The 27,692-nt window shown below is 42.3% G+C and overlaps 1 protein-coding gene across 3 annotated transcripts in view; it reads right to left on the bottom strand.

The window, feature by feature from the left end:
• The window catches only part of STRN (striatin), a 370,558-nt gene that overhangs the window by 17,963 nt on the left and 324,903 nt on the right, over positions 1–27,692 (bottom strand). For all 3 annotated transcript variants that reach the window (XM_030196411.1, XM_030196410.1, XM_030196412.1), the window contains 3 exons: positions 25,602–25,723; positions 24,313–24,480; positions 5,884–6,024 (listed from right to left, as the gene is read on the bottom strand). In XM_030196411.1, coding sequence (XP_030052271.1) covers positions 5,884–6,024; positions 24,313–24,480; positions 25,602–25,723 — 431 coding nt within the window. The remainder of the gene's footprint in view (positions 1–5,883; positions 6,025–24,312; positions 24,481–25,601; positions 25,724–27,692) is intronic.

Below are 27,692 nucleotides of genomic sequence, written 5' to 3' on the forward strand. Positions count from 1 at the left end.
AGTTGTTACTGTGAGTTTTAGCCTCTGCGGCAAGTTTCTCTTCATATTCTCTTTTAGCTTTCCTTATTAATGCTTTGCATCTGACTTGCCAGTGCATATGTATTAATGCTTTGCATCTGACTTGCCAGTGCTTATGTTGCTTCTTATTTTCTTAATTTGGGTCCTTTTTCCAATCTTTGAAGGACAGCTGTAATGGCCTCTTTTACTTCACCTTTTAACCATGCTGGCTGATGCTTTCTCTTCTTTTCACCTTTGCAAATATGTGGAATGCATCTAGACTGGGCTTCCAAGATGGTATTTTTGAATAACGTCCATGCCTGATCTACAACTCTGTGTAGTGACAAGCTTCTCAGATAATATCAAGATGACTTTTGATCTGGACAAATGTTCTAGGCAACTTACCTAAAAGGGAAATTGAGCAGGACTGAAAAATTCTTTTCACTGATGTAATAACTATATTTTCAACAGCCTTGTTTTTCTTTTGTTAAGAATATTAAGGTAGTACTCGATTATCCAACCTAAATGGGACTAAACCGTTGTTGGATAAATGAAAGGTTGGATAATACAGAAAACAATGGTAACCCTTCAAACAATGCAAAAATAAAAGAAGTAAAAGCAGTGTCCTGGCTCACAACGGTGGTAAAAGTAGGGTCCAGGGTTCAGAAAATGGAAGGAGAAGCCGCATGGCATTACCAGTGGTCTGTCGGATAAGTGGATGGATGGATCAGCAAAGGTCAAATAATTGAGACTGTACTGTATATTAAATTCTTCAATAAAGTGCCCTGTCTCCTCCCCACTCAAGGCATGGCATGACCAATACAACTAGAGCAATGGAAGGAGTTTCCAGCATGGTGAGCCCTGGTGGAAGAGGTGGAGCGTTGTATGAACCAAGAGGCGCAGGAGCCAGGAAGAAGCAAACAGAAGGTTGCTAGTTGCTGCAAATTAGAAGAATAGCTTAATGCTTTCCTCCATATCTAGTTTACAAGCTTCTCTATCTGCTTTTATATTGTTAGCACCAGCTGCCAGATGTCACCCTGGTTAAGACTGTACATATTCTATCAAAATATGCTCCGGCTTCACTCAACATTCCTTACAAATTTAAAATTTCTTCTCCCTATACCGATGTCTTATCCATTCATTCTGATTCTAAAGCAGTCAATCTCTGGAGTGTTGCATGTGGTACTGGGAACATTTGAGAAATCTACCCTAGAGGTGCTGATTTCACATCTCCACCCTAAAAGACAATTTAGCTTCCAAAACTTCTCTCTCTTTATCCTCCTGTATGATCGTGTTGCATGTACCACATGGCTGGTCCCTTGCCAACTCTCTCTGTAATCTTATCCAAGTGATGCCTGAGATCAGCTAACTTTGCACTTTACCAAATGAGTCTTGCATCCACTAGCCACGTTTCTGATAGTCAAATCACCAATAATCATGTTAGTCTTACCCCTTTCCTTCTGGGCACGCGCTGTAAAGGGTACATCCCAAGTGTGATATGATACTATCGCCCGGAATGCAGGTCTTAGGCATAAGTTCATTTCTTGCCACTCCAAGGCAATGATTTTTTTTTCCTAATGATCATGCTTGTTTCATCTTTGTTTACTATTTGTTAAAGCCCTACAAGCTGCCAAATTTATAGTTAGGGTTAATATTACACTTTTTAATACATAGCACTACTTAGCTACTATTATATATATATCCTCCATTTGAGGGCCGGCGTTTTTATTTTGGGGCGGGAGGGGGAATAATAGGGCAGGTGCCCTGGGTGTCACAGCTACAAGAGGCCCCAGTGGTCTGACAACTCCCTTCCTCAACTCCCCCCCCCCCCCACCCGGTCTACCTTAAAACATGTCTCCCTTTATATGGGTCACCAGCAATGGCAGCAATTTACGTAAGCTGCTTGTGACCAGCCCGGAGCATTCCCTTTGCCATGCTTCACCCCCTCTGATGCAATTTCCTGGTTCCAAACACATGAAGCACAGCAGAGGGAATGCTCCAGAACCAGCTGAAATAGTGTATGTGAATTACTGCTGGCAACTCCTATAAAGAAAGGGGGCTTGAAAAGGAGGGAGAGATGCTGGTTCACAGGCAGGGGAGGGGGCATGGAGTAGATGGAGATGCTGGACAAGAGAAGGGAGGTATCGATGAAGGGGGAGCAATGCTAAACCTAGAGGCACAGAGAGACAGACGTTAGATGACAGGATGAAGGAGAGAAGAGAGAGAAAGATGTTGAACAGGGAGGAGGGAGTGCAGAGAGGAGAGATGGGACAGGAGGTGGAGGAAAAGGGACAGGGAGATGTCAGACGGGGGGGGGGGGGGGCAGGCTGAGAGAGGGTGGAGATGCTGGGTTACAAGGGTGGAAGAAGGAAGAGGGAGAGGAGATACTGGGAATTGTAGAACCATGTGGGAGAGACCAAGTGTGGTGGTGGGGGGTCACAAAGAGATGAGTGAGAAGAGAATGGCGAGTACAGAGGATGGAAATGTGGTAATGGGGATAAAAGATGGAAACAACAGCAGACTAGGGAATGAGTAAGATGAGAAGGAACGTTGATAGGTAAAATGGAGAAGAGTAAGAAAGGGTAAAATCTGAGTAGACACAGGCAGAAAAGAAAAATGGAGGAAAGAGCTAAGAGGGAAACATCAATGTGCAAGTCAGATGTAGTGAGGAAATGGAACAAGGCAAGAGAAGAGAAGAAAGAGGAGAAAATACAAATGGAAAGCAGTCACTGGAAAGACAGTTAGCAAAGACAGACAGGAAAGTAGAAAAGAGAAACTGGGACCAACACGATTGAAAAATAAGATATCAAGAGAAGAAGATGAAATTATATGTTACCTGGTAACTTGTGGTAATGGTAATTTGAGACCATCTCTGAGAAACATTGACTAAAGTCACCAGTAACAAAACAAATGAGGTTTTAATGAAATCTGTTAGAGTAAACAATTTTGTAATACAACAGTACAAACCTTATCTTTGTATGTGGAAAACAAATAGCGTTACAGACGTTGAAACGTTTAACGCTTGGGAGACTGCTTATGGACCCATGACATGAAAACTCAATCTCTCAACATTTGGATCCGCTATTTTAGCCACTTTACAGAGATGGTCACATTTCTTTTCTTTTAGTCAGCTATACCGTTCTGAACAAGTGGGTGTTATCCCCTCCTACCAGCAAATGGAGGTACAGGAAAAAAAATGATCTCTTCCAGTGAATTTACCAGTATAGCCTGCTGGTGATCAGTGGAAAATTCGACTTTGCCTCTGCCATGCCATGCCTCATCAACCACTGCAGCTGCAATGATTATCAAGTGAGCGCACCACCACAGAATGGCATGTGCTACCTTGCATATGCAAGAATTGCCTTAATTCTTGTGGTTTATTTAACTGAAAGGAAAAGAGAAGAGCATCCTTTAGTTTTAGAATGGTGCAGCTGACCAAAGGAAAGGAAATTATTTTACTTTCCTTGTTGTTTGGCTGCAATGTTCTGAACAAATTGAGATGTCCCCAACCAGAAATACTGGGCTGGGAAGACAGCTTTGCCAAACTCCAAGCGGGCTCTGGCGAGCAGAACCAACCTGTAATGCTTCATAAAAGAATTGAGCGACAACCATGTTGCTAACCTACAGATCTCCTCCAGATTGACTGCCTGGACCTCCGACCATCACCTGAGCCTAATTTAAGTGGGCCCTCAAACCTGGAGGCACCCGACAATTTCTATAAATATAGGTGTGCTCAAAAGCTGCCTTGATCCACTATGCAGTAATGGCCTTGGAGGCTGCCTGGCCCTTATTAGGGCCATGGAAAAGGACAAAGAGATGATCGGTGAAATTCCTTTGCTACAAGTAACACAGCAACACCCTCTGGACATCCAGCTTCTGCAGTCTCTGAGATGAAGGGTCGGAACCATCCTCCACAAAAGGAAGGCAAATAGACCTCCTGGTTCACATGGAACAGAGAAAACTCCCTTGGGCAAACAGAAGGGAACTATGTGGATGGACACTAAGTTCTCTGAAAAGGAGAGGTACGGGTTCCGATAGGGCAATGCCTGAAACTCAGACTCTCTGAGCAGAGGTGATCGCTACAAGGAAAAGCATCTTGAGTGTAAGTTCTTCCATGTTTCATTGCTTTCATCTTCACACTCATTGTACCTAGTGCTTGAGATATCAATTTGCAAGGTATGGTTTTGTATTGTTGTTCATACCAACAGTATGATTTTTAATTTATTGCTTTTCTTAGATGTATATATTGCTTTTTGCTCTATTACATGTTTGCATTTTTATTTACTAGTTTTAGACTCCTGAGGCAGGCATGTTTGACAAAACACAGTGCCGTGACGAGTCTCCAAGCATAATAAAGGCTGCATCTTTGACTATTTGGTGTGTTTGTGAAGAGTCATCTTCTGTTCCCAATCTTCTGGTAGAGACATTTGCAAATGGCTTGGAAAGACACATAAGATGGTATAGGTTGGGTTATTTTACCAAAGGTTGGGTTATTTTAGTACAGAGGACGGGCAGGATTCAAGTAGGGATGGGTGAAATTTCTGTCTCGTGCAACTCTCTAACTCCCACTCACCTGGAACCAACTGGGAGTGGCTGAGAAAGTTCTTTTACTGGTTTTTATACTTGTATTTTCAGTTTTGTATACTTTTTAGTTGTCCTCAAATATGCACGAGTTGTAATGTGATACAGATGTTGAATACTTTTAGTCTTATTTAATTTTAAAGTTGTTTATTTTTATATATAGCTCTTATACGAAGGAGTTCCTATTTTAACATTATTTGCATGTGTTTTTTTACAATAATATCTGAATGTTTTTATATGTCTTTCTAGTAATCTTGCCCCTGATGCAGCTGGTATCTCAGGTGAAACATGGCCTTGCCATGTCGGGTACAGATGTTTGAATTCCTGAGAGCTTTTAGCTAACAAAGACTTTTTTCTCACAAGGTCTGCCTCTATCTTTCAAGTTGGATTTGGTGAACTGCTTGCCTTGTTGTTTTCTGACTCCTGAACTGCTAAGCACTATGTCTTTCTCTCCTTGGAGAGATATATTAAGCTACTGCAATGAGGATCTCACTGTCTTGCTCCCAGGAGACCTCTTTTTCAAGGACGAAGAAGTGTTGGAGATTACCTCAGTCACTGGGAGGAAGCAGTCAAGTTAAGTATAAGATCTATAATAACATATCTCCATTTCTCTACACTTCTGGACTACTGCCTTTATAAGTGGATCCCTAGAGGACTGAGGGTGATTAAAGCACCTAAAATGTTTGAAAAGATGTCTTTTTAAAGAAATGGGAATCTATTTTGAACAAACGTTCATTGGATCTGATGCTGCTGTTAATTAAGACTCCCATAAAGAAAAGTATCAAGTTAAAGAGGAATTAGATAAAGAATTAGAATTCCTTTAAAAAATGATACTTGTTTTGAGCTGCTTTATGAGGACTATAAGAAGAGTGTTTATGTTTTTACTAAAGAGTTGAAATCTATGAAGTTTGACAAATTCAAGAGGATGACATGATCGTTATGAAGCAGACGAGCAGTGGTGGATGGAACCAGTTGTAAATGCTTGAGAGAAAACAAAAGCAAACCAGCATAAAGGAAGTTGCAATAATCAAGATGAATAATTACCAGACTGAGAACGGCACGGATTGCAGACAGCAGGAGCAAAGAATGGATGGAGCGAATGTGATGTGGGGCATAATAAGAGAAGCGAATGACAGTCAATTTGGGGCTTGAAGCCGAGACAGTTGTCAAAAAGAATGCAAAAGATGACAGTGTGCTAAATAATGTTTAAGGAAAATTTGCTTCTGAAAAGATTAGTTAAAAACAAACACAGAATCTGTTATTTTCAATAACATGAGCTCTGAGGACTGCATTTAGTATACATACCAGTTTCTATGCTGGACTCTAATGTGAGCACTTTCTGTCGTGTTTCCATGTTAAAAATGCTGGTATGTCCAGTGTTAAATGCTACCACCATGTGTGCTGGATCACTGCTCACCAGATCCATAGAAGATGGGATGCCCATTTCTACAAGAGAAAAAAATTAAACATTTTCAAAGCAGAATTACTAATATCCCATTTTGTACTGACAAACCAAAGTTGTTTGCCTGTAATGGATGCTCTCTGAAGACACTACTAGTTCAAGTCATACAAAGTAGATCACAGGGCCATACCTGCCGCTGAGGGAAATTAAGTTCAAAAGCTTTCTGGAAAGAGTCTTTTCTGCTTAGTGCAGCAGCCTCGCTGCTTCTCATTTCTCAGTTAGCAGAGATATATAATAGAGAGAAATCCTGCCAAGGGGAGGAGGTAGGTTTTGTGAACGGCTGCCTTTAGAAAACATCCATTACAGATAAGCAAGTGGGGCTACTATAAAACAAACAATAAAACAGCAAAACAAACCCATACAAACTAAGAACTGCCAACAGGCAGGAAAAGTTTTGTTGTGAAAAACACTTTGTTGAAACAAAATACCTAAAACAATGAAATAGGCTCTAGGAGGAAGAGGCTTGAACCCCACCCTCCAAAAGGCCAAATATTCAATAAGAGACCATGCCTAGACAATGCAATGTGAATGAGTGAACTAAACTCAATGGGTCGATATTCAGACCACAGGAGTTAGACTAGCTAACTCCCACGGTCTGTGCTAAGCACAGATATTCAATGCCGGGCCGTTTCCGGTGACCGGCATTGAATATCCAGTTTATTTTTGGCTGGTTTAAAGATAATTGGCTAAGTCAATGGAGTGGAGGAGTGGCCTAGTGGTTAAAGCACTGGTCTTGCAATCCAGAGGTGGCCGGTTCAAATACCACTGCTGCTCCTTGTGATCTTGGGCAAGTCACTTAACCCTCCACTGCCTCAGATACAAACTTAGATTGTGAGCCCTCCTGGGACAGAGAAATAGCCAGTGTACCTGAATGTAACTCACCTTGAGCTACTACTGAAAAAGGTGTGAGCAAAATCTAAATAAATAAATAAATATTCAGTCTTAGCTGTTATCTTTAAACCAGCCAAAGATATAGTAGGTTTTCACTTGGCCAAATATGGTTGCGAAACCTGGTTTAAAAATAGGCGGATAGCCAGTTGTATCAACCAATATAACATCCGCTGAGGATATTCAGCGGGGATAACCGGTTATCCTCTGCTGAATCGGCAGAGCCAGATTAGCGCTATTTAATCTGTCAGCAGCACTTCTGACTGGTTAAATAGTGCTGAATATCAGGGGGACTATTCGTTTTGTAAGTTTTCTCAAAGTAGGAAGATCCCAATAATGTCTGTGGTCATTATGACCTTAGCACAGTGGTACTCTGACAAGCCCTTCAAAAGAAAATCCTACCCAGGTTTTATTGGAGATTAGGTCTGCCATCTCAATTGAGATTAGTTTTCTTTGGTATCAAAAAGCTTGGTGGAAGTTTTATGAACTTGTCAACCTCAGACAGAAAATGACAGCTCTCTTATAATCCTAAGGGGTAAGTCAAAACACTGTCAGGTGGGGATGTGGAATGTGTGCATAGCACCATCCTGCTATGATAAAATCTAGTACAAGGTGGATGTGCCACTGAAATCTAGAGGCTGATGTGACCAACAAAAACATGCAGCATATTTTTAGATCAGAAACCTAATTTCAAGAGTCCAGAATGGAAAGAGGAAGTAACATCTCTCACAGAGATGGCAGCCTAATTTCAGACCACCAGATGGAGTCCATGCTTTATAAGCATAGCAATCTGCAGCCATCCATTTATATAACAGAAGGAATGGAGTACAGGTGTGATTCACAGAATCACTATCAAGAAAGAAGCTAATGACTTAAAAATATACTTTCATATTAGGGAAAAGGTGGTCATGGCGGATGTACAAGGTCAAGCCTCTCTGATGCAGGCCAATTTGTCTCTGAATCAGACTAAAGAGGTAAGGATGTCCTAGATAAGTCTCAAGTCAAAATGAAGAACTACTCATTAATTTGAAAGGTTGGAGAGCAGTGGTAACAAATGAAGAGCATAACTTGATATCAGAGGTTAGAAGGGACATTACTGTTTCTGGTAAAAAAAAAAAAAAAAAATCAATAAAGCTGAACAGGTAGCTGACGAGCAAGCATAAAAATTACTAAAACTGAATGCTGGGACAGAAAAATAGGAAGTGGAGAACTCTGCATCTGTTGGCTGGGGATCACTGTAGAATACTGAATATAGCAATACCGTGGAGACAGCCAAGAATTTCTTAGTGATTCTGGCTAGTGTGGACTCTGACCAGTCTCAAGGAAATTAAGATCAATAGGATGCACAGGGTGCTGGAACCTCAGAAAGCAGATCTGCTGACAGTCTGCCTTCATTAATTCCCTATAAAGTCAATAGTCAAAGGTTGAAAAGCAGTTTTCATGACCTGGGTTAGAACCAAATGATGTTCCAGAATGGCAGGTTTCTACTGAAATCCCATGCAAATCTGAAAACCAAATACTAAGTGGTAATATTTTCTTCTAATTCCAATGAGGTGTATCCTGACAGTTTTGAGTTGTGGAAGAAATCCAAGTTTTTGTGATAGCAAAACATGTGAAATCCACATTTTTGTGATAGCAAAACATGTGAAATCCACATTTTTGTGAAAGCAAAACATGTAAAGGGATGTAGGACCTTGCCCTCATACTGGATGGCAATACTCTTCCATTTAAAATTATATGACCTCACATCTCAACAACTTTTAAACACTGAATTGAATGCCTGTTCCTCCCTGCTTTTTCAGATCAATTACCTGACTGTCTCTCTCTCTCTGTACTTCTCACTCTATCTGCTGCTTTTGACACTGTTGATCACCACCTACCCCTTGATACGCTGTTCTCATTTGGATTTCGGGGCTCTGTTCTTTCCTGGTTTTCTTCTTATCTCTCCCATCGCACTTTTAGTGTATATTCTGGTGGATCCTCCTCTACCTCCATCAGTTGATGTAACTCAGGGCTCTGCCTTGGGGCCTCTTCTTTTCTCCATCTATACATCTTCCCTTGGTGCTCTCTCATCCCATGGTTTTCAGCATCACCTTTATGCTGATGACTCCCAGATCTACCTCTACAGAAATTTCAGCAGGAATCCAGGCCCAAATATCAGCCTACCTTTCTGACATTACTGCCTAGATATCTCACTGCCATCTGAAACTAAACGTGACCAAGACTTAGCTTATTATCTTTCCCCCTAAACTCACCTCTCCTCTTTCCCCATTCTCTATCTCTGTGGATAACACTTTCATCCTCCCTGTCTCATCAGCTCGTAATCTTGGGGACATCTTTGATTCCTCGCCTCTCTTTCTCTGCACATATCCAACAGAATGCTAAAACCTGTAGTTTCTTTCTCCATAATAATCACCAAAATGTGTCCCTTTCTGAGGACACTACCAAAACCCTTATCCACACTCTTAATACCTCTTGCTTAGACTACTGCAACTTGCTTCTCACAGGTCTCCCACTAAGCCATCTCTCTTGTAACTTGTTTCTCACAGGTCTCCCACTAAGCCATCTCTCTTGTAACTTGTTTCTCACAGGTCTCCCACTAAGCCATCTCTCTCCCCTTCAATCTGTTCAAAATTCTGCTGCACGACTTATATTCCGCCAGTGTTGCTATTCTCATATTAGCCCTCTCCTCAAGTCACTTCATTGGCTCCCTATCCGTTTCCGCACACAGTTCAAACTCCTCTTATTCACTTACAAGTGCATTCACTCTGCAGCTCCTCAGTACCTCTCTACTCTTATCTCTCCCTTGCACTCCTCCCTGGAACTCCATTCATTGGGTAAATCTCTCTAATCTGTACCCTTCTCCTTCACTGCCAACTCCAGACTCCATTCTTTTTATCTTGCTGCACCATATGCCTGGAGTAGACTTCCTGAGTCAGTACATCAAGTTCCATCTCTGGCCGTCTTCAAATCTAGGCTAAAAGCCCACCATTTTGAGGCTGTTTTTAACTCCTAACCCCTATTCACTTGTTCAATACCCATGTCTGTTATTTCCAGCTTAAGGAATTCCCTTATCCCTTATTTGTCCTGCTTGTCTGTTCCGATTAGGTTGAAAGTTTTGTCAAGCAGGGACTGTCTCTTCATGTTCAAGTATACAGCACTGTGTACATCTAGTAGCACTATAGAAATGATAAATAGTAGTAGTAGTAGTACTACTACTAGCACAATTGTTGGACATCTGATTTTTAAAAGCCTCTAGTGTGTCCAATACTGTCTGTAAGTTCAGATTTCCTTGTAGAGTTTGTTCCTGGAGAGAATGGGAGCCCTGAATGTAAAGTCCCCCATCCAGTCTGCCCAACAAGATAAACTCATGTGTATACCTTACCTTGATTTGTACCTGTCTTTTTCAGGGCACAGACCGTATAAGTCTGGCCAGCACTATCCCCTCCTCCCAACCACCAGCCCCACCTCCCACCACTGGCTCTGGCACAGACCGTATTGTCTGGCCAGCACTATTTCCCACCTCCCAACCACCAGTCCCGCCTCCCACCACCGGATCTGGCACAGACCATATAAGTCTGCCCACCACTATCTTCGCCTCCCCACCACCAACCCTTCTTCCCCCCACCGGCTCCACCACCCAATTTCGGCTAAGCTTCTGAGGATCCATTCCTTCCGCACAGGATTCCTTTATGTATATCCCACGCATGTTTGAATTCCGTTACCGTTTTCTTCTCCACCACCTCCCGCGGGAGGGCATTCCAAGCATCCACCACTCTCTCTGTGAAAAAATACTTCCTGACATTTTTCTTGAGTCTGCCTCCCTTCAATCTCATTTCATGTCCTCTCGTTCTACCGCCTTCCCATCTCCGGAAAAGATTTGTTTGCGGATTAATACCTTTCAAATATTTGAACGTCTGTATCATATCACCCCTGTTCCTCCTTTCCTCCAGGGTATACATGTTCAGGTCAGCAAGTCTCTCCTCATACATCTTGGAACGCAAATCCCATACCATTCTAGTAGCTTTTCTTTGCACTGCTTCCATTTTTTTTTTACATCCTTAGCATGGTACGGCCTCCAAAACTGAACACAATACTCCAGGTGGGGCCTCATCAACAACTTGTACAGGGGCATCAACACTTCCTTTCTTCTGCTGGTTACACCTCTCTCTATACAGCCTAGTAACCTTCTCGCTACGGCCACCGCCTTGTCACACTGTTTCGTCGCCTTCAGATCCTTGGATACTATCAACCCATGATCCCTCTCCCCCTCAGTACATATCAGACTCTCACCGCCTAACATATACGTCTCTCGTGGGTTTCTATTCCCTAGGTGCATCACTTTGCATTTCTTCGCATTGAATTTTAATTGCCAAATCTTAGACCATTCTTCTAGCTTCCACAGATCTTTTTTCATGTTTTCCACTCCCTCCCGGGTGTCCACTCTGTTACAAATCTTAGTATCATCCGCAAATAGGCAAACTTTACCTTCTAACCCTTCGGCAATGTCACTCACAAATATATTGAACAGAACTGGCCCCAGCACCGATCCCTGAGGCACTCCACTACTCATCTTTCCCTCCTCCGAGCGAACTCCATTTATCACCACCCTCTGTCGTCTGTCCGTCAACCAGTTCCTAATCCAGTTCACCACTTCGGGACCTATCTTCAGCCCATCGAGTTTATTTAAGAGCCTCCTGTAGGGAACCATGTCAAAAGCTTTGCTAAAATCTAAGTATATTACGTCTATAGCATGTCGATGATTCAATTCTGCAGTTACCCAATCAAAGAATTCAATGAGATTCGTTTGGCACGATTTCCCTCTGGTAAAATCATGCATTACAAATCAGGAGAGCCCAGATGTCTAATCTTAAGATGGATCAACTATTTGTGAAAAATATCAGTCACCCCACATCTGCCAAACAAAGAGGTTTGCTTCATGCCTTTCCACATAGAAAAAGGTGGTTGCTTTAGTGAGTGGGGTTGGGTGGGGTGTGTGGAAAGATTCTGCATCTAACAGATACATAACATATGCCATGCTGAATGAGACCAAGGGTCCACCAAACCTGGTATCCTCTCTCCAACAGCGGTCCATCCACATCACTAAAAATCTCCAATAAATTCCAAAGAATAGATCTATTTCTTTTGGCTCCCTCCCAGGGATGAGTGGTAGATTTTTAATGACTACCTAGCTAATTGTTATGGACTTTTTCTCTAAGAATTTGTTCAATCCTATTTTAAATCTAGCTATGCTTCATGCCTTCATATTAACTGAAAATTTCACAGCTTGAATGTTCATTCATGAAAGTGAAGTTACTCAGTTGTAGCATTATTTTCCGAAGACAGCAGGACTAGTATTCTCAAATGTAATTGATATTAACCTCAGTGCAGATGCTACCCAGCATTCTATTACATTAAGCAGCTTTTTGTAGAGTCCCACCGTGCATGCGTGAGTGCATTCCCACCCAGCAAGAGCACGTGAGAACCACAGTACAATATCAAAGCAAAAAGAATATAGCTCCTAGGGGAGGTAGGAGGGTATGCGAGAATACTAGTCTTGCTGTCCTCGGAGAACAGCTGCTACAGGCGAGTAAAATGAAGCTACTCACTTCTAGCAAGTGTTCTCCAAAGACAGCAAGCCAAGTACTCTCATGTATGGGTGAAGTCATATGACGGAGCCCAGTGTGGACGCTGCCTAGTACAATTATGTCTTACCTGATAATTTTCTTTCTTTTATTGCAGCAGACGACTCCAGAAACTGGTGGGTTGTGTCTATCTACCAGCAGGTGGAGACAGAGATTACTAGACTGAAGATAGTGATACCAGACGACCATCCCCTTCAGTAGCTGGTATATGTCGCATCACAAAGAAGAAGAAAAAAAAACAGGCAACAACAAATAGTGAACCTTCCTCACCAACCATATGCCAAGGCAACCCAAACCAACATTAAAAAAAACTTGGTACAAACTGACCTACAAAAAAAAAAAACCCTCGAAGAGGGAAGACTTGTAAATGCATTCACGTACAGCTTGTCTGTGGTTTGCCATTTTTGGAAAACAATGTCTTCAAAGAACCTGACGGAGAGATGAGAGTACAGCAACAGAGGCCCTAGAAACAAACACACACACAGCAGAACCTAGCGGTGGAGAAAGCAGGGGATCCTGGATTCTTCTGCTGCGAGTAAAGGAAAGAAAACTATTAGGTAAGACATAATTTTACCTTCCTTAGCCTTGGCAGCAGATGAATCCAGAAACTGGTGGAATGTACCAAAGCAATCCCTAATCAGGGTGAGAAGCCGCTGCTCCCCACTGCAAAACAGCCATGCTGAAAGAAGTATCTATAATGGCGTACAAACGTATGCAGAGAGGCCCAAGTAGCCGCTTTACAGATCTCATCCAGAGTCAGAACTGAAGTCTCTGTCCAAGAAGTTTTTTTTTTGTTACATTTGTACCCTGCGCTTTTCCCACTCATGGCAGGCTCAATCCGGCTTACATGGGGCAATGCGCGCTAGTGGAATGCGCCTTTAAGCCCTCTGGCAGAGCCCGGCTGGCTAAAATATACGTGGAAGAAATGGAATCCTTAATCCATCAGGCTATAGTAGCCTTAGACGCTGACTCACTGTCCGTGGCCCTGACATCAGGACAAAAGGGTGATCTAAAAGCCAAAACTCATTAGACACCTGCAAATAGCGGAGAAGAACTTGCCAAACATCTAGAAACTGAAGGCTCCCGAATTCTGCAGGGTAGTCCTCCTTCCGAAAAGAAGGAAGGGGGAAAGACTGATTAACATGAAAGGCCAAAAACACTTTAGGCAGAAAGGAAGGAACAGTACGTAAGGAGACCCCTGACTCCAAGAACTGCAGAAAAGGGTCCCGCCAAGAGAAAGTCAAACTCTATGCGACAACGCCATAGCCACTAAAACACAGCCTTCAAGGTAAGATCCTTGACAGAGGCCTTGCAAAATGGCTCAAATGAAGCACCCTGCAGAGCCCGAAGGACCAATTTCAGATTCCATGTAGGACACAGCCACCGAAGAGGAGGTCGAAGGTGGAGAGCCCTCCACAAAAACTACATCAATGCCGCCGCCGCCACCACCACCACCATGGAGAAGGTACGGGGAGCAGTAGACAGGCCAAAAGGCAGGGCCTGAAACTGAAAAAGATTACCTAGAATGGCAAAATGCAGGAAACGCTGATGTGGGGGCCAAATGGGGAAATGCATATAAGCCTCCTTTAGGTCCAAAGCTGTGAAAAATTCCCCTGGCTGAACCGCTGCTACCACTGACTGCAGAGTTACCATGTGAAAATGCTGAACTTTCAAGTGTTGATTGACCTTGCGGAGGGGTCCAGTAAGGGGTAAAAGGAGCCCCTCCTTCCCGGGAATGATGAAATAAATGGAATAGCGTCCCATGCCTATCTCCTAGTGAGGCACTGGCACTACCGCCCCCAGGTCCAGAAGGGATTTCAATGTGGCCTCTACTGCGGCCCGTTTGGCTGCTGTGACACACCGGAGTCCAAAAAGGTGACAAATACGGGCAAAGAAAACTCCAACTTGTAGCCATCTTTGATGATATCCAGAACCCACTGGTCTGAGGTAATCTTGGTCCATTCGTCGTAGAAGAGAGTCAGCTGACCCCCAATCCTTAGAAATGAAGCGTAGACTGGCACCCCATCATTGGGAGGGGCGGTTGGGTGCCTCAGATTGGCATTTCTTCCTTAGTTGTAAGCTTAGACACAGAGAAAGGCCTTTGATAGGGTAAATTGGACATACAACTTTGTCACATATGAGATTTCAGGGTTGGTTTATGAGTGCCTTGAAAGTTTTATACCAGCAGCCTAGAGCTTGTTTGTTAATCAATGGGGTTAGAGATTCAGAGTTTTCTATTGCCCGGGGTACCAGACAGGGTTGTCCCCTCTCCCCATTACTGTTTGTGTTGTCTTTGGAACCCTTGCTCTGGCATCTTTCATTAACAAAGAGGGTGGAGGGAGTGATGCTAGCAGGGCAGAGTGTTAAGAGCCTGGCATATGCCGATGATTTATTATTGGTGTTAACAAATGTGCCCCATTCTCTTGAACAGTTACTTGAATATTTAAAATACTTCGGGAAGTACTCTGGTTTTCTGTTAAACTTGACTAAATCCTATGCTATTCCTGTAATGCCAGAAACCCAATCACACTGGCAAGGTACTTTTCCATTTAAATGGGCTCAGGGATCCATTAAGTACTTAGGGGTCCATATACCTGCAGACTTGACACAGTTATATGATTTGAACATTCAGTGGCTACTGCAGGAGACAAAGATTAGACTGCAAGCGTGGGAGTCCCTGGTCATTTCCCTACTGGGGCACGTAGCCATGTATAATACGTTTATTGTTCCTAAATGGCTCTATGTATTTCAACTATTACCTTTGTATTTAAAGCAGAGAGAGGAAAAGAAACTGAATAAATTCACTCAATGTTTTTTATGGAAAGGTAGAAGGGCTCACTTATCTATTAATACTCTATGTACCCCAGTGGAATATGGAGGATTGGGTTTTCTTAACGTTAAGTATCTGTCACGTTTGTGACTGTTTTCCATGTGGGTGCTCTCCTTGCCCTCTAGTGGCCACAACTGGTGGCTGCTATGGACTGTTTTCTGCTGTCTTCCATGTTCCAGACTTCAGTGAGTCCGGTCCGGATTTTCCAGGTTGCCAGATTTGCTCTGCTGGTTTGTCCTGGAACAGCACCCCTACTTGGCTGGTGATTTACTGCAGCTGTGGGTCAGCTGCTGAGGGGCTTATTAGCTTCTGTGAGCCTTGCTTGCCTTGGTATCAAAGGCCATCCTGAGTTCCTGTTGGTTCGTTGGAGTTCCTGCTCTGCAAGTTTCCTGTGTGTTTGACCCTTTGCCTGGACCTGGACTTTGATTTTGCTTTCTGCCTGCCTAAAAGACTCTGGTTAGTTTATGGATTACCCGTGTTTGCTGCCTGCCGTTTGACTTTGCTGTGCTACTGGATATTGTTACTGTCTACTATTAAAGCCTCTTCTAGTTATATTCTGTGGTTCCTGCCTGTTGTGTTCAGCATTGCTTTCTGCTTGGGTGATTTGCCTGCCACTGCCACTCCTTGGCAGTGGCCCAAGGGCTCACAATTTCAGAGACTGGGTGAGAGCCCTGACAGTATCTTGCCATTGTAAAGGCATGAGGCATATCAATGACTGGTATCGCTCAACTCAGGATTACTCTAACACTAGCATGGGACTTCAATTGTTCTCCGGAACTCATTTCAACAGCCAACTGCATGTAGCTAGGGGTCCTGTGCTGAAAATTTTGCAGATGTCCATGATCATGGGTACAGCTAGAGCTGTTTGGAGATGGATCTGTCGGTTGCATCATTTTTCACCCGAGCTGTCACCTCACATGTCTATATGTGATAACCCAGCTTTTGCTCCAGGACAACTATACCCTGCTTTTCACAGATGGTGGAGTAGGGGAATAATGTACTTGTTGCAGGTGCTGACGATGGATGGGAAAATGAAATCCTTTTGAGACCTCCAGTTGGAATTTGCTTTACCGCAATCAGAAATGCTCCATTATACCCAGCTGAGACATTATGTTTGATCTTTACCTTGGGAGGACCTAGCTGAAGATGTTAAGAAGAACTGTCATCTGCATTTTCTTTAGAGGCATAACAGTGTCCCTTGCTTTTCATCAACGCCCTGTCCGGGATACTTTACCCGAATTAGACTATGTCCGCCTGTTGGCATTGTGGCAGAAAGACTTGCAAGTTTTGCTTACTGTCACTCAACTAAAGGCACGTATACTTGCGATTTGGCGTACTTCAATGTTTGCAACGAATTGGGAACTTCAATACAAATGTGTTCTACATTTATACATTTTTTCCTCGAACAGCATTCCACATGGGACTTCTCCATGGGGATCATGTTTGAAATGTGGAGCAGGAGGAGTTACATTGGGACATATGTTTTTGACCAGTAGAGGTATTGTGATCTTTTTTGAAATAAATAATCGCTCAGGTATCATTCATGTGGCAGGCCACATGGCACTATGATCCTGCCTTATTATTTGGACATCTGAAGCTGGGTCCACAAGCCCCCCGAAGATTTACAGCATTTGTGTCTAAAGTTGTAATAATAGTTAAGCAAGTTATATTAGCAGACTGAATATCTTATACTTATACCACGCCTCGTATGATCTCCTTACTGCGTATGGAGCATATGAACATTAGAGATTTTCATTCAGTTGCTGGGGAGCAATTCCAGCAATTTTGGGCCCCCTTCTTGAACACTATCAGGCTCATTTTCGAAAGAGAAGGACGCCCATCTTTCAACACAAATCGGAAAATAGGCGTCCCTCTCACAGGGTCGCCGAAATCAGTATAATCGAAAGCCGATTTTGTGCGTCCCCAACTGCTTTCTGTCGCAGGGATGACCAAAGTTCACGGGGACGTGTAGGAGGCATGGCGAAGGCGGGACTTGGGCGTGCCTAACACATGGACGTCCTTGACCCATAATGGAAAAAAAAGAGCGCCCATGATGAGCACTGGACAACTTTACCTGGTCCTGTTTTTCTTACGACCAAGGCACAAAAAGGTGCCCGAACTGACCAGATGACCACCGGACAGAATCGGGGATGACCTCCCCTTATTCCCCCAGTGGTCACTAATCCCCTCCCACCCTCAAAAAATATCTTTTAAAATATTTTGTGCCAGCCTCTACGCCAGCCTCAAATGGATCATACCAAGTGGTATCTAAATCGACTACCTCAGCCACATGGATACCTGAATGCGGAGTTCCCCAAGGATCCCCCCTCTTGCCTACTCTCTTCAACCTAATGATGATACCCTTGGCCAAATTATTATCCAATCAAAACCTCAATCCATACATATACGCAGATGACGTAACGATTTATATCCCGTTTAAATGAGATCTAAAGAAAATTACCAACGACATCAACCAAAGTTTCCACATTATGCATTCATGGGCGGATGCATTTCAGTTGAAACTTAATGCAGAAAAAACACAATGCCTTATACTCACCTCACAACATAACACGAACAAATTCACCACCATAAACACACCAAACCTGTCCCTTCCTGTCTCGGACACCCTGAAAATCCTTGGAGTTACCATTGGTCGACATCTTACACTTGACAGCCACGTGAAAAATACAACCAAGAAGATGTTCCATTCAATGTGGAAATTAAAAAGAGTAAGACCTTTCTTCCCAAGGACCATTTTTCGCAACCTGGTACAGTCAACAGTGCTTAGCCACCTAGATTACTGCAATGCACTATAAGCTGGCTGTAAAGAGCAAATCATCAAGAAACTTCAAACCGCCCAGAACACCGCAGCCAGACTCATATTCGGGAAAACAAAATATGAAAGTGCCAAACCCCTAAGGGAAAAGTTACAATGGCTTCCACTTAAAGAACGCATCGCGTTCAAGATATGTACCCTAACTCATAAAATCATTCACGGAGATGCCCCAGCCTACATGTCAGACCTGGTAGACTTGCCACCCAGTAACGCTAAAAGATCATCCCGCATGTTCCTTAATCTTCACTTCCCCAGTTGCAAAGGTCTAAAATACAAACTAATGCATGCGTCAAACTTTTCTTACCCGAGTACACAGTTATGGAACGCATTGCCGCGCAACCTAAAAAACTATTTTTGAACTAACTAACTTTTGTAAATTTCTGAAAACCCACCTCTTCAATAAGGCATACCACAAAGATCAACAAGTGTACCCCTCCGAAGGGACACCACCTTGTAAGTGGTGGAGGGGCTTCCGTGTTTCAATGACTCAGAGGGCTATGCTGAAGGGTTACCCATATCAGACAGGCCTCTGAGGAGAAACCAGACAAAGAGTGTCCCAAATTAGGGAGAGGGGAAAGATGGTGACCTGAAGTTCGTACACTCAACGGCCCAGCTGTCCTCTGAAGTTCAGTTTTTGTTCACTTGAAATTTCCTCTCTGCATTGCAGTTGCCTTAAGAAAGGAAGGGGACAATGGGGGGTCAGCTGCCGATGACAAGCGTTTTGTCCCCTGTGCAGCAAGTGTGGGACCGCTGTGTGACGAGCTGCCCATAGATGTCTGGGTTGATGAGTCCTTTGATTAGCACCGACGAAGGAGCGTCGATGCTCTTGGACCTGGAAACAACTTCATCGCTCAAAAATCATTTAACCACCATGCCCAAAGGAGTGAAGGAGTGAGTCAGGAGTGTATGCTGAAACGAAAGTCGTTTACAGCTGAACCCGTGTCGGCGGTGCTACTCCTAAACCCTTAAGAGTTATCAGCTTGGAGTTTTTGGCTCCCGTGGAGGTTGCATTGAATGTCATCTGGAGGGTGCTCCAGGACCTGATGGTGGTAGAGAATGACTTTGCCTCAGATATAGTTTTGTTAATGAGCCACATGGATAATCTAATCGAATCCTTTCAGAATATACAGCAAATGAAGTTCTACTGAAGTAGGAAACGGTTAAGATTTGAAAATGATAAAAGACCAGAAAAATTTGAACAAAATGAATATTGTTACAGATGATTAATATCGAGATTGTTGTTTTCCCAGAGTTCCGGGTATGACTCCTAATGTTTTTTTCCTCTGAAATGATTCCTCTTAATATATTAATTCAAAAGGAGTGAAGCCTGTGAAACTGGGATTACTTTAATCAACGGGAATTGGATTGGAGATTCAAGGGTTTGTATTGTTAAACTATTTCTGGTCTTAAAAGGGGAAAAAAATGAAATCAGGTGTATTACTTTCATTAATATTGGACAATAAGTATGTTTCCAATGAAATTGATGGACTATGCACCGTTATGGTCTTGAAGAAACCAACCAGATGATCAATGTGGAATAATGATTTAGATAATAATAACTGGGGATAATCGGGTTAATACCACGTTTTCTTTGTTTGCTGTTGTTTAAATTGATTTCCTTGTCTTGTTTCACTCTCCCTATTTATTTTGTGGTCTAAGAAAGAGAAAGATTGTATAAAATCCATTTATCTTGTTGAGATTGTTTTCTTCTAATATTGTTTTAATGTACAATCATCTCTGTTTTACGGTTTTGCAAGCAATCCTTGTAAAATGAAAAAATTATAAATAAATGATTTAAAAAAAGATCAACAAGTGTAAATGTAACACATCTCCACCTTACCTATAATCAGAACTGTTTTTTTCATATATCTGCTTGTTTAACTTTCTATTATGTTAATCACACTCTTTATGTAACACTAATTGTCTATTTTCTAATCTATTATCCACCAAGAACGATACATTGTAAGCCACACTGACCCTGCAAAAAGGTGGGAAAATGTGGGATACAAATGCAATAAATAAATAAAATAAATACTCAGGTCCATCGCAGCAGTATGCAGGTCCCTGGAGCAGTTTTAGTGGATGCAGTGCACATCAGGCAGGCGGACCCAGGCCCATCCCTCCCACCTGTTATATTTGTGGTGGTAAATGTGAGCCCTCCGAAACCCACTGTACCCACATCTAGGTGCCCCCCTTCATCCGTAAGGGCTATGGTAGTGGTGTACAGTGGGGGGGGGGGGGGGGGGGGGGGGGGGGGGGGGGGGCTCAGCACACAAGGTAAGGGAGCTATGTACCTGGGAGCAATTTATGAAGTCCACTGCAGTGCCCCTAGGGTGCCCGGATGGTGTCCTGGCATGTCAGGGGGACCAGTGCATTACGAATGCTGGCTCCTCCCATGACCAAAGGGCTTGCATTTGGTCGTTTCTGAGATGGGCGTCCTTGGTTTCCATTATCGCCGAAAATCAGAAACGACCAACTCTAAGGATGACCTAAATTTATTTGGGTGTCCCCGACCATATTATTGAAATGAAAGACGGACGTCCATCTTGTTTCTGTGAGGACGTCCTCAGCAAAACTTGGGCGTTCCTTTTGATTATGCCCCTCCACAAATTCAAAAGCCTAGAGTAGTATCTTAAATTTTTAGGATAAGCAGATTCAGTGGTGTATATATATAGCGAATGCTACATACCTGTAGAAGGTATTCTCCGAGGACAGCAGGCTGATTGTTCTCACTGATGGGTGACGTCCACGGCAGCCCCTCCAATCGGAAACTTCACTAGCAAAGGCCTTTGCTAGTGAAGTTTCCGATTGGAGGGGCTGCCGTGGACGTCACCCATCAGTGAGAACAAGCAGCCTGCTTGTCCTCGGAGAAATATATAATATATATATATATATATATATACACATACACACCATGCCTCTAGTTATGTTCCAATAAAAAGTTAAACAATGAACTGGCTTTCTCAAAAGGATTATATAACCTTTGGATGCATGACTAGGAACAAAAACATATGCTTATTTATTCAATATCACAATTCCTCATGCACAGCCACAAAACAACCTTTTAGGGTGGCTAGTGTTCACAATGAGCTCTTTTTATTATTGACCAAATAGAGATAAGAGTTTTCAGTTTTGGCACAGTATAAGTTATTACAAGAACAAAATATAAGAAAACCAATGGACAGTATTAGGGGTTTATTGCTTATTTAGTTATATTTAAATAAAAGAGATCTGCAAAAAACAAAATATTTATTTTTCTTTTGACTTATAAAACCACTTGTCCCTGAACCATTGAATTATCCATTTGTGTATCTAAAATGTAAACTTCTACAAGACAAAAACAGATGAAGTGAAGATGTGATACCATGTACCCCAATGAAAGGAGAGTTTAATTTTAATTCAGTTTAATTTCAGTATATTCCTTCTTTATAACACCAGGCTTTCCAAGGCAGATTACAACAGTTAAGATGAACCCATCAGGAAACAGGACAGCCTCACTAACATTTGGCCATCTGTATTGTACAGAACAGTGTAGAAAAAAAACATAAAATGCAGGTTTATAACTGCTGTTTCTACCAGCTACAATAATTTTTTAACCGGTTTTGTCCTCCACCTTTTCAGGCACTGCCTATCCAACTGAAACAGCTTTTGACTTTTTACAGATGGACTATGCATACGCAGTCTGTTATTTCTAATAATATTCTGCTATTGTTTTGGGTGAGCAAAAATGGTGGCAATCTTCACTTACTGGCTTCAGCCTATAGAATGGGCTAGATAGGCTCATGCCGTCTCCTGCTCTCAATTTAAACTCCTTTCCCCCCCAGCATTGCTTCCGTTTCTTTCCCTGCCCCCCTCACATTACTTCAGCGGGGCTGGCTAGAAAGAAGCAGCTGCAACGTGGAGAGAGCCACAATTTCCCGCAGCTGTCAGCTTTGTAATTTTTTTTTTTGTTACATTTGCACCCCGCGCTTTCCCACTCATGGCAGGCTCAATGCGCTTACATGGGGCAATGGAGGGTTAAGTGACTTGCCCAGAGTCACAAGGTGCTGCCTGTGCCTGAAGTGGGAATCAAACTCAGTTCCTCAGTTCCCCAGGACCAAAGTCCACCACCTTAACCACTAGGCCACTCCTCCACTCCAATATCATCGGAGGCTGGTATTGGTGGCAGCTGAAAGAAAAGGAGGAAAACTTCCGTATGCTGGCTGGAGAGCTTAGGGTGGGGGGAAGGCAGCAGGCGAACAAAGTTGTATACTGGGCGCCTATGTGGTGCACTGGACTGGGAGGGCCCTGATGCAGGACTGGAGGGGGGGTCTGGGCCCAGAAGATCCCCATAGATATGCCCCTGCAACACACAGCTGCCTTTAACCACAAACTGATAACAGAACTCTCTCTATGCCCCCTCTGGGTTTCACAAAAGTGAAAATACTTACCTGTAGCCCCCTGAAAAGGGGGGCAGACTCAAGAAAAATGTCAGGAAGTATTTTTTCACGGAGAGAGTGGTGGATGCTTGGAATGCCCTCCCGCGGTAGGTGGTGGAGAGGAAAACGTTAACAGAATTCAAACATGCGTGGGATAAACATAAAGGAATCCTCCTCAGAAGGAAGGGATCCCCAGAAGCTTAGCTGGCGGTGGGAGGCAGGGCTGGTGGTTGGGAGGTGGGGATAGTGCTGGGCAGACTTATACGGTCTGTGCCCTGAAAAAGACTGGTACAAATCAAGGTAAGGTATACACAAAAAATGACACGTGAGTTTATCTTGTTGGGCAGACTGGGTGGACCGTGCAGGTCTTTTTCTGCCGTCATCTTCTATGTTACTATGTATTCTCCGATGACAGTAAGCTATATATTCTCATAAAAGGGCAATGCAGCGCCACTCTGGTCCAGACCCTGTATTAAACAGAGGCCTTTTGGAATGAGACACACTTCAATGCGCTGCACGAGCGCAGGACTAACAGCACAATACTACAGCATAAAAGTCAACTCCAAGGGGAAGGCAGAGGGTATGTGAGAATATATAGCCTGTTGTCCTCAGAGAATACCTGCTACAGGTATCTTCAGAGGACAAGAAGGCCAATATTCTCCCAAATGAGGAATCCCTAGCTACCAGGCTCACGAGGAATAACAACCAATGACGACTTGCACCTCACAACGGCGAGGAGAGCATATAGAGAAAATGATAACCACATGCAAATCGTCAAAGTACATAAGTAATGCCACACTGGGAAAAGACCAAGGGTCCACCGAGCCCAGCATCCTATCCACGACAGCGGCCAATCCAGGCCAAGGGCACCTGGCGAGCTTCCCAAATGTACAAACATTCTATACATGTTATTCCTGGAATTGTGGATTTTTCCCAAGTCCATTTAGTAGTGGTTTAGGGACTTGTCCTTTAGGAAACCGTCTAACCCCTTTTTAAACTCTGCTAAGCTAACCGCCTTCACCATGTTCTCCGGCAACGAATTCCAGAGTTTAATTATGCATTGGGTGAAGAAACATTTTCTCTGATTTGTTTCAAATTTACTACACTAGTTTCATCGCATGCCCCCTAGTCCTAGTATTTTTGGAAAGCGTGAACAGACGCTTCACATCCACCTGTTCCACGCCACTCATTATTTTATATACCTCTATCATGTCTCCCCTCAGCCGTCTCTTTTCTAAGCTGAAAAGCCCTAGCCTCCTTAGTCTTTCTTCATAGGAAAGTCATCCCATCCCCGCTATCATTTTAGTCGCCCTTCGCTGCACCTTTTCCAATTCTACTATATCTTTCTTGAGATGCGGCGACCACAATTGAACACAATATTCAAGGTGCGGTCACACCATGGAGCGATACAAAGGCATTTTGTTTTCCATTCCTGTTGGTCTCGTGCTCACGTGGCCATCAGGAGGGCACTCAGGCATGTGTGTTGGAGCACATACAGACTCCGGACCAGGCCAGAACTGCATTGCCCAAATCAAGAATATTGGCCTGCTTGTCCTCAGAGAAGATTCTTTTCTTGTTTGCTGATAATTAAAGAACAACAATTCTCTAACAAGAATACCTGATTTGTCCAATACACTGAATAAATTGTTCCATACCTTGTTTATCATTAAATATGCTCAGAGCAGGAGCAATTTCAGTAGCTTTCCACAAACGTATAGTGCCATCTGCTGAGCAGGATAGTAAACGCTGATGTGCTGAACTGTAAACCAATCCCCATATTGCATCCGCGTGGCCTTCAAGCGCACCTCTGACAACAGACGGCTCTGTTTACAAATGATAGGCAAAGGCAAAAATTTCAACTATTCATTAATGCACAAACTGAGGATCAAATACAGAAACACTGAAACAGATGAGAAAATAATTGAAAATGGATATCTAAATATATAGCTAGATTATAATCTAAAACATTTCATGTTGGCTGAATGCTAATAGACTCTCCTCAGTACACACTGCCACCATCTAGCTTTTTAAAGGAAAACAGATTTTTAAAACATGTCAATTGGTAAATAACTATTTTCCTTGTGTGCCATTCTTTAAGTAAAGGAAGAAACTAACATTTGCAAATCTTGTACTATATATATATATATATATATATATATATATGTGTGTGTGTGTGTGTGTGTATATATATATATATATTTTTTTTTTTTTTTAATATAAAAAAAACATTTCTCTATTAAAATTTAGGTACTTCAAAATTGAAGAATTGTGTAGCGATTTTGCTTTGTTAATATTCTATACAGAATTAAAGTCTTCAATTAGTGTGCAGGTAACCAAGAATGAACAATGTGATTCAAATAAAAATGGAATGTAATTCTTTTCTCCTAGCAGTTTTCTGTGTTCCTTAGCGCTTCCAATTCAATTAGAATCTATCCAAACAGGCGTTAAAACACCTAGCCCTAATGGTGTAACAATAGAATTCTGGCAGAGAGACATAGGCCACCACAGAAACCTCCAACATCTAGCATAAACGTTTTGCATCAACCAACCAGTATCATTTTTGAGTGCCCCTTCCTCATAACTGAATACTGCTTCTGTACCATTCTCAGAACCTGCCAGCTGAAGCAGCAGAAGAATTCAGGCCAGGGTAATACAATTTCAACAAGCAATATTATTAAAAGTAGCAATATCTCTTACTTGGAAAGACATTTAAAATTATGATTCAAATTAAAATTCACTGAATTTTATGCTGAAATCAGGATAACAGTAAGGAAGCACAGACTACTGTATTTGGTAGTTTTCAAACTGTACTGCACATTAAAATGGTAGCATTCAGTGTCTTATCTTCCCCTTCTCTATCATGCCACAAAGGGGCATGACAATGGAAGAGAGGCTAATGGGCCTGTGATAAATTCTCCAGGGTGACCCTGTGAAACAAACATACCGTAAGAATCGTAGGGATCCACATTTGGGTTTGGAGTATTCCAGGTGTGAACAACACCATCAGTTCCTCCACTGTAACATTGCTCACCATTGCTGCTCATTACTACACACAGCACTGGACCTCTGAAAAAAAAATACTACATTGATAAAACCTGATATCCAACCAAGAAAAAAAAAAAAAGATGATAGACCACAAATGTATTCTACTGGGACAGTAACATTGGTCATTTCCAATTGCAAACAAACCTTATTAACTATTTGGTACTGGTCGCATGTCTTTTTGCATGATAATAGTGAGAAAATTCATCTAACTACACTTAAATGGACCATGTGCCACCATTTTAATCCCTAGCTTTGGGCATTTCTTTCCCAAAATCTTTAAAACTACATAAATTAATTCACTCTCTCACCCCTACATCCCCCAATCCAGGAAGAATACTTTGTGCTAGACGTGGGCATGCTGGCATTAGTTTGCTGTCTGATCATGCTAGAACTTTCAGTGGAGAGCAAAATATAAAAAATGAAGTGAAGACAAGTGTTAGTTTATGAAGTAAGGTAAATTAAGACACAGAGATATAATCACTGAGCCTTTCTTTTGGTATGCTCTTAACTTGAATGACCAATATCTCTAAAGCAAAACTGTTATCTATGACAGAAATTCTTAAGCCAGCAGGTCACCAGTAAGTTGGTCATATGACAGCACATGATGCCAAGAGGAAGATTTGAGAGTTTACTGATAAAGGCTATTGCACATGGGCAAGACTTCCTTTTACATGGGGATCTCACAGTTGAACTCAGTTGCAGTTAATGTCCCCTCTAATTTTTTTTTATATGAAAAAAAATCTGTGGAAATTATTTTTTTTTAAATTAAAGTTTCATCTAATATAACAACACTTGTAACAGAAATTATACACAATATTACCAAATATATATATCATACAGAAGAAAAATTACAAAATAAGATCTAATCTTAGCCCTCAACCAATGAGGGCAGAGCAATCAAAAAAAACAACAAACTCATAGAAAATATCTAGGAAATACAAAAAAGGCAAAAGCGTTCAGTGCATGCAATATTACAACATACAAATAACCTATTCTAGACTGAAGGATTACCAACTAACTGAATTGGAAAATTATCTAGAATATTCTTTAACTGTACAGGGTCACGGAAAATATATTTCACATTCTGAATTTTAAGCATGCATTTAGAAGAAAAACAAAGAAAAAAAATCACCATTATTTTGTAATACACGATGAAGAGCCAGGAATGACTTACGTCGCTCTTGAGTCTCCCACCCCACGACAGGAAAACACCAAATTTTTATGGAAAAATAGCTTTAGAACTAAATTTTTGTCAGTCTCAAACACAAATGAAACTGGAAGTGTAGCACGAGTCTCCACCAAATCCTGAGATGTTTCCAAAAATTCAGAGATATTCAAACGATCCAGAGAAACGTGACTTCCACTTGCATTAGACAATATCTCTGCAGGTTTCATAACCTGTCTCTTTCTGAAATGAAGATAATTGCCAACAGTGCATGATTCTGGACTGCTCTGGTACTTGCGTCCCTGAAATTATTATTGTTTGCCAGGATGAGGAAAAGGAGAAGTAAGATTAGGGTGACCTTACCTTCTACCCCCCTGATGGGCCAGGCGTCTATTCTTCAGTATGGAGTGCCTATCCAGGATCAAGTTGGAGGTTTCCTTGCTGCTCTGTTGGGTCAGAGAGCGGTGTTGGGGCACAAGGAAAGCGTTTCGCTCAACCCAAATGCCTCCACAGACACTGGTTACTATCTCCCCTACTCCTCCCCTGATCGCACTGTCGAAATCAAACGGCTCGATTGTGCCGAGAAAAAAGGCACAAAAAGGGAGAGACCCTACTGAGTGGCCTAAAAGATGGCCGCTACGAAAAAGAACTTTAAGAGGGAAGAACAAAACTAAGAAAAAATAAAGGGAAAACTTTTCTTTTTAACAGAATTAAATGAAAATAAAAAACTGAATGATAAAAACGCTTCAAAATTGAAGAAGGCTCTTTCCTACATGCAAAGAGAGGAGCCACAGAAAAAGCTGTCGCTTTTCGCACGGAAGAAAC

The sequence above is a fragment of the Microcaecilia unicolor genome, chromosome 3 (genome assembly GCF_901765095.1).
Source record: "Microcaecilia unicolor chromosome 3, aMicUni1.1, whole genome shotgun sequence".
Classification (NCBI taxonomy): domain Eukaryota; kingdom Metazoa; phylum Chordata; class Amphibia; order Gymnophiona; family Siphonopidae; genus Microcaecilia; species Microcaecilia unicolor.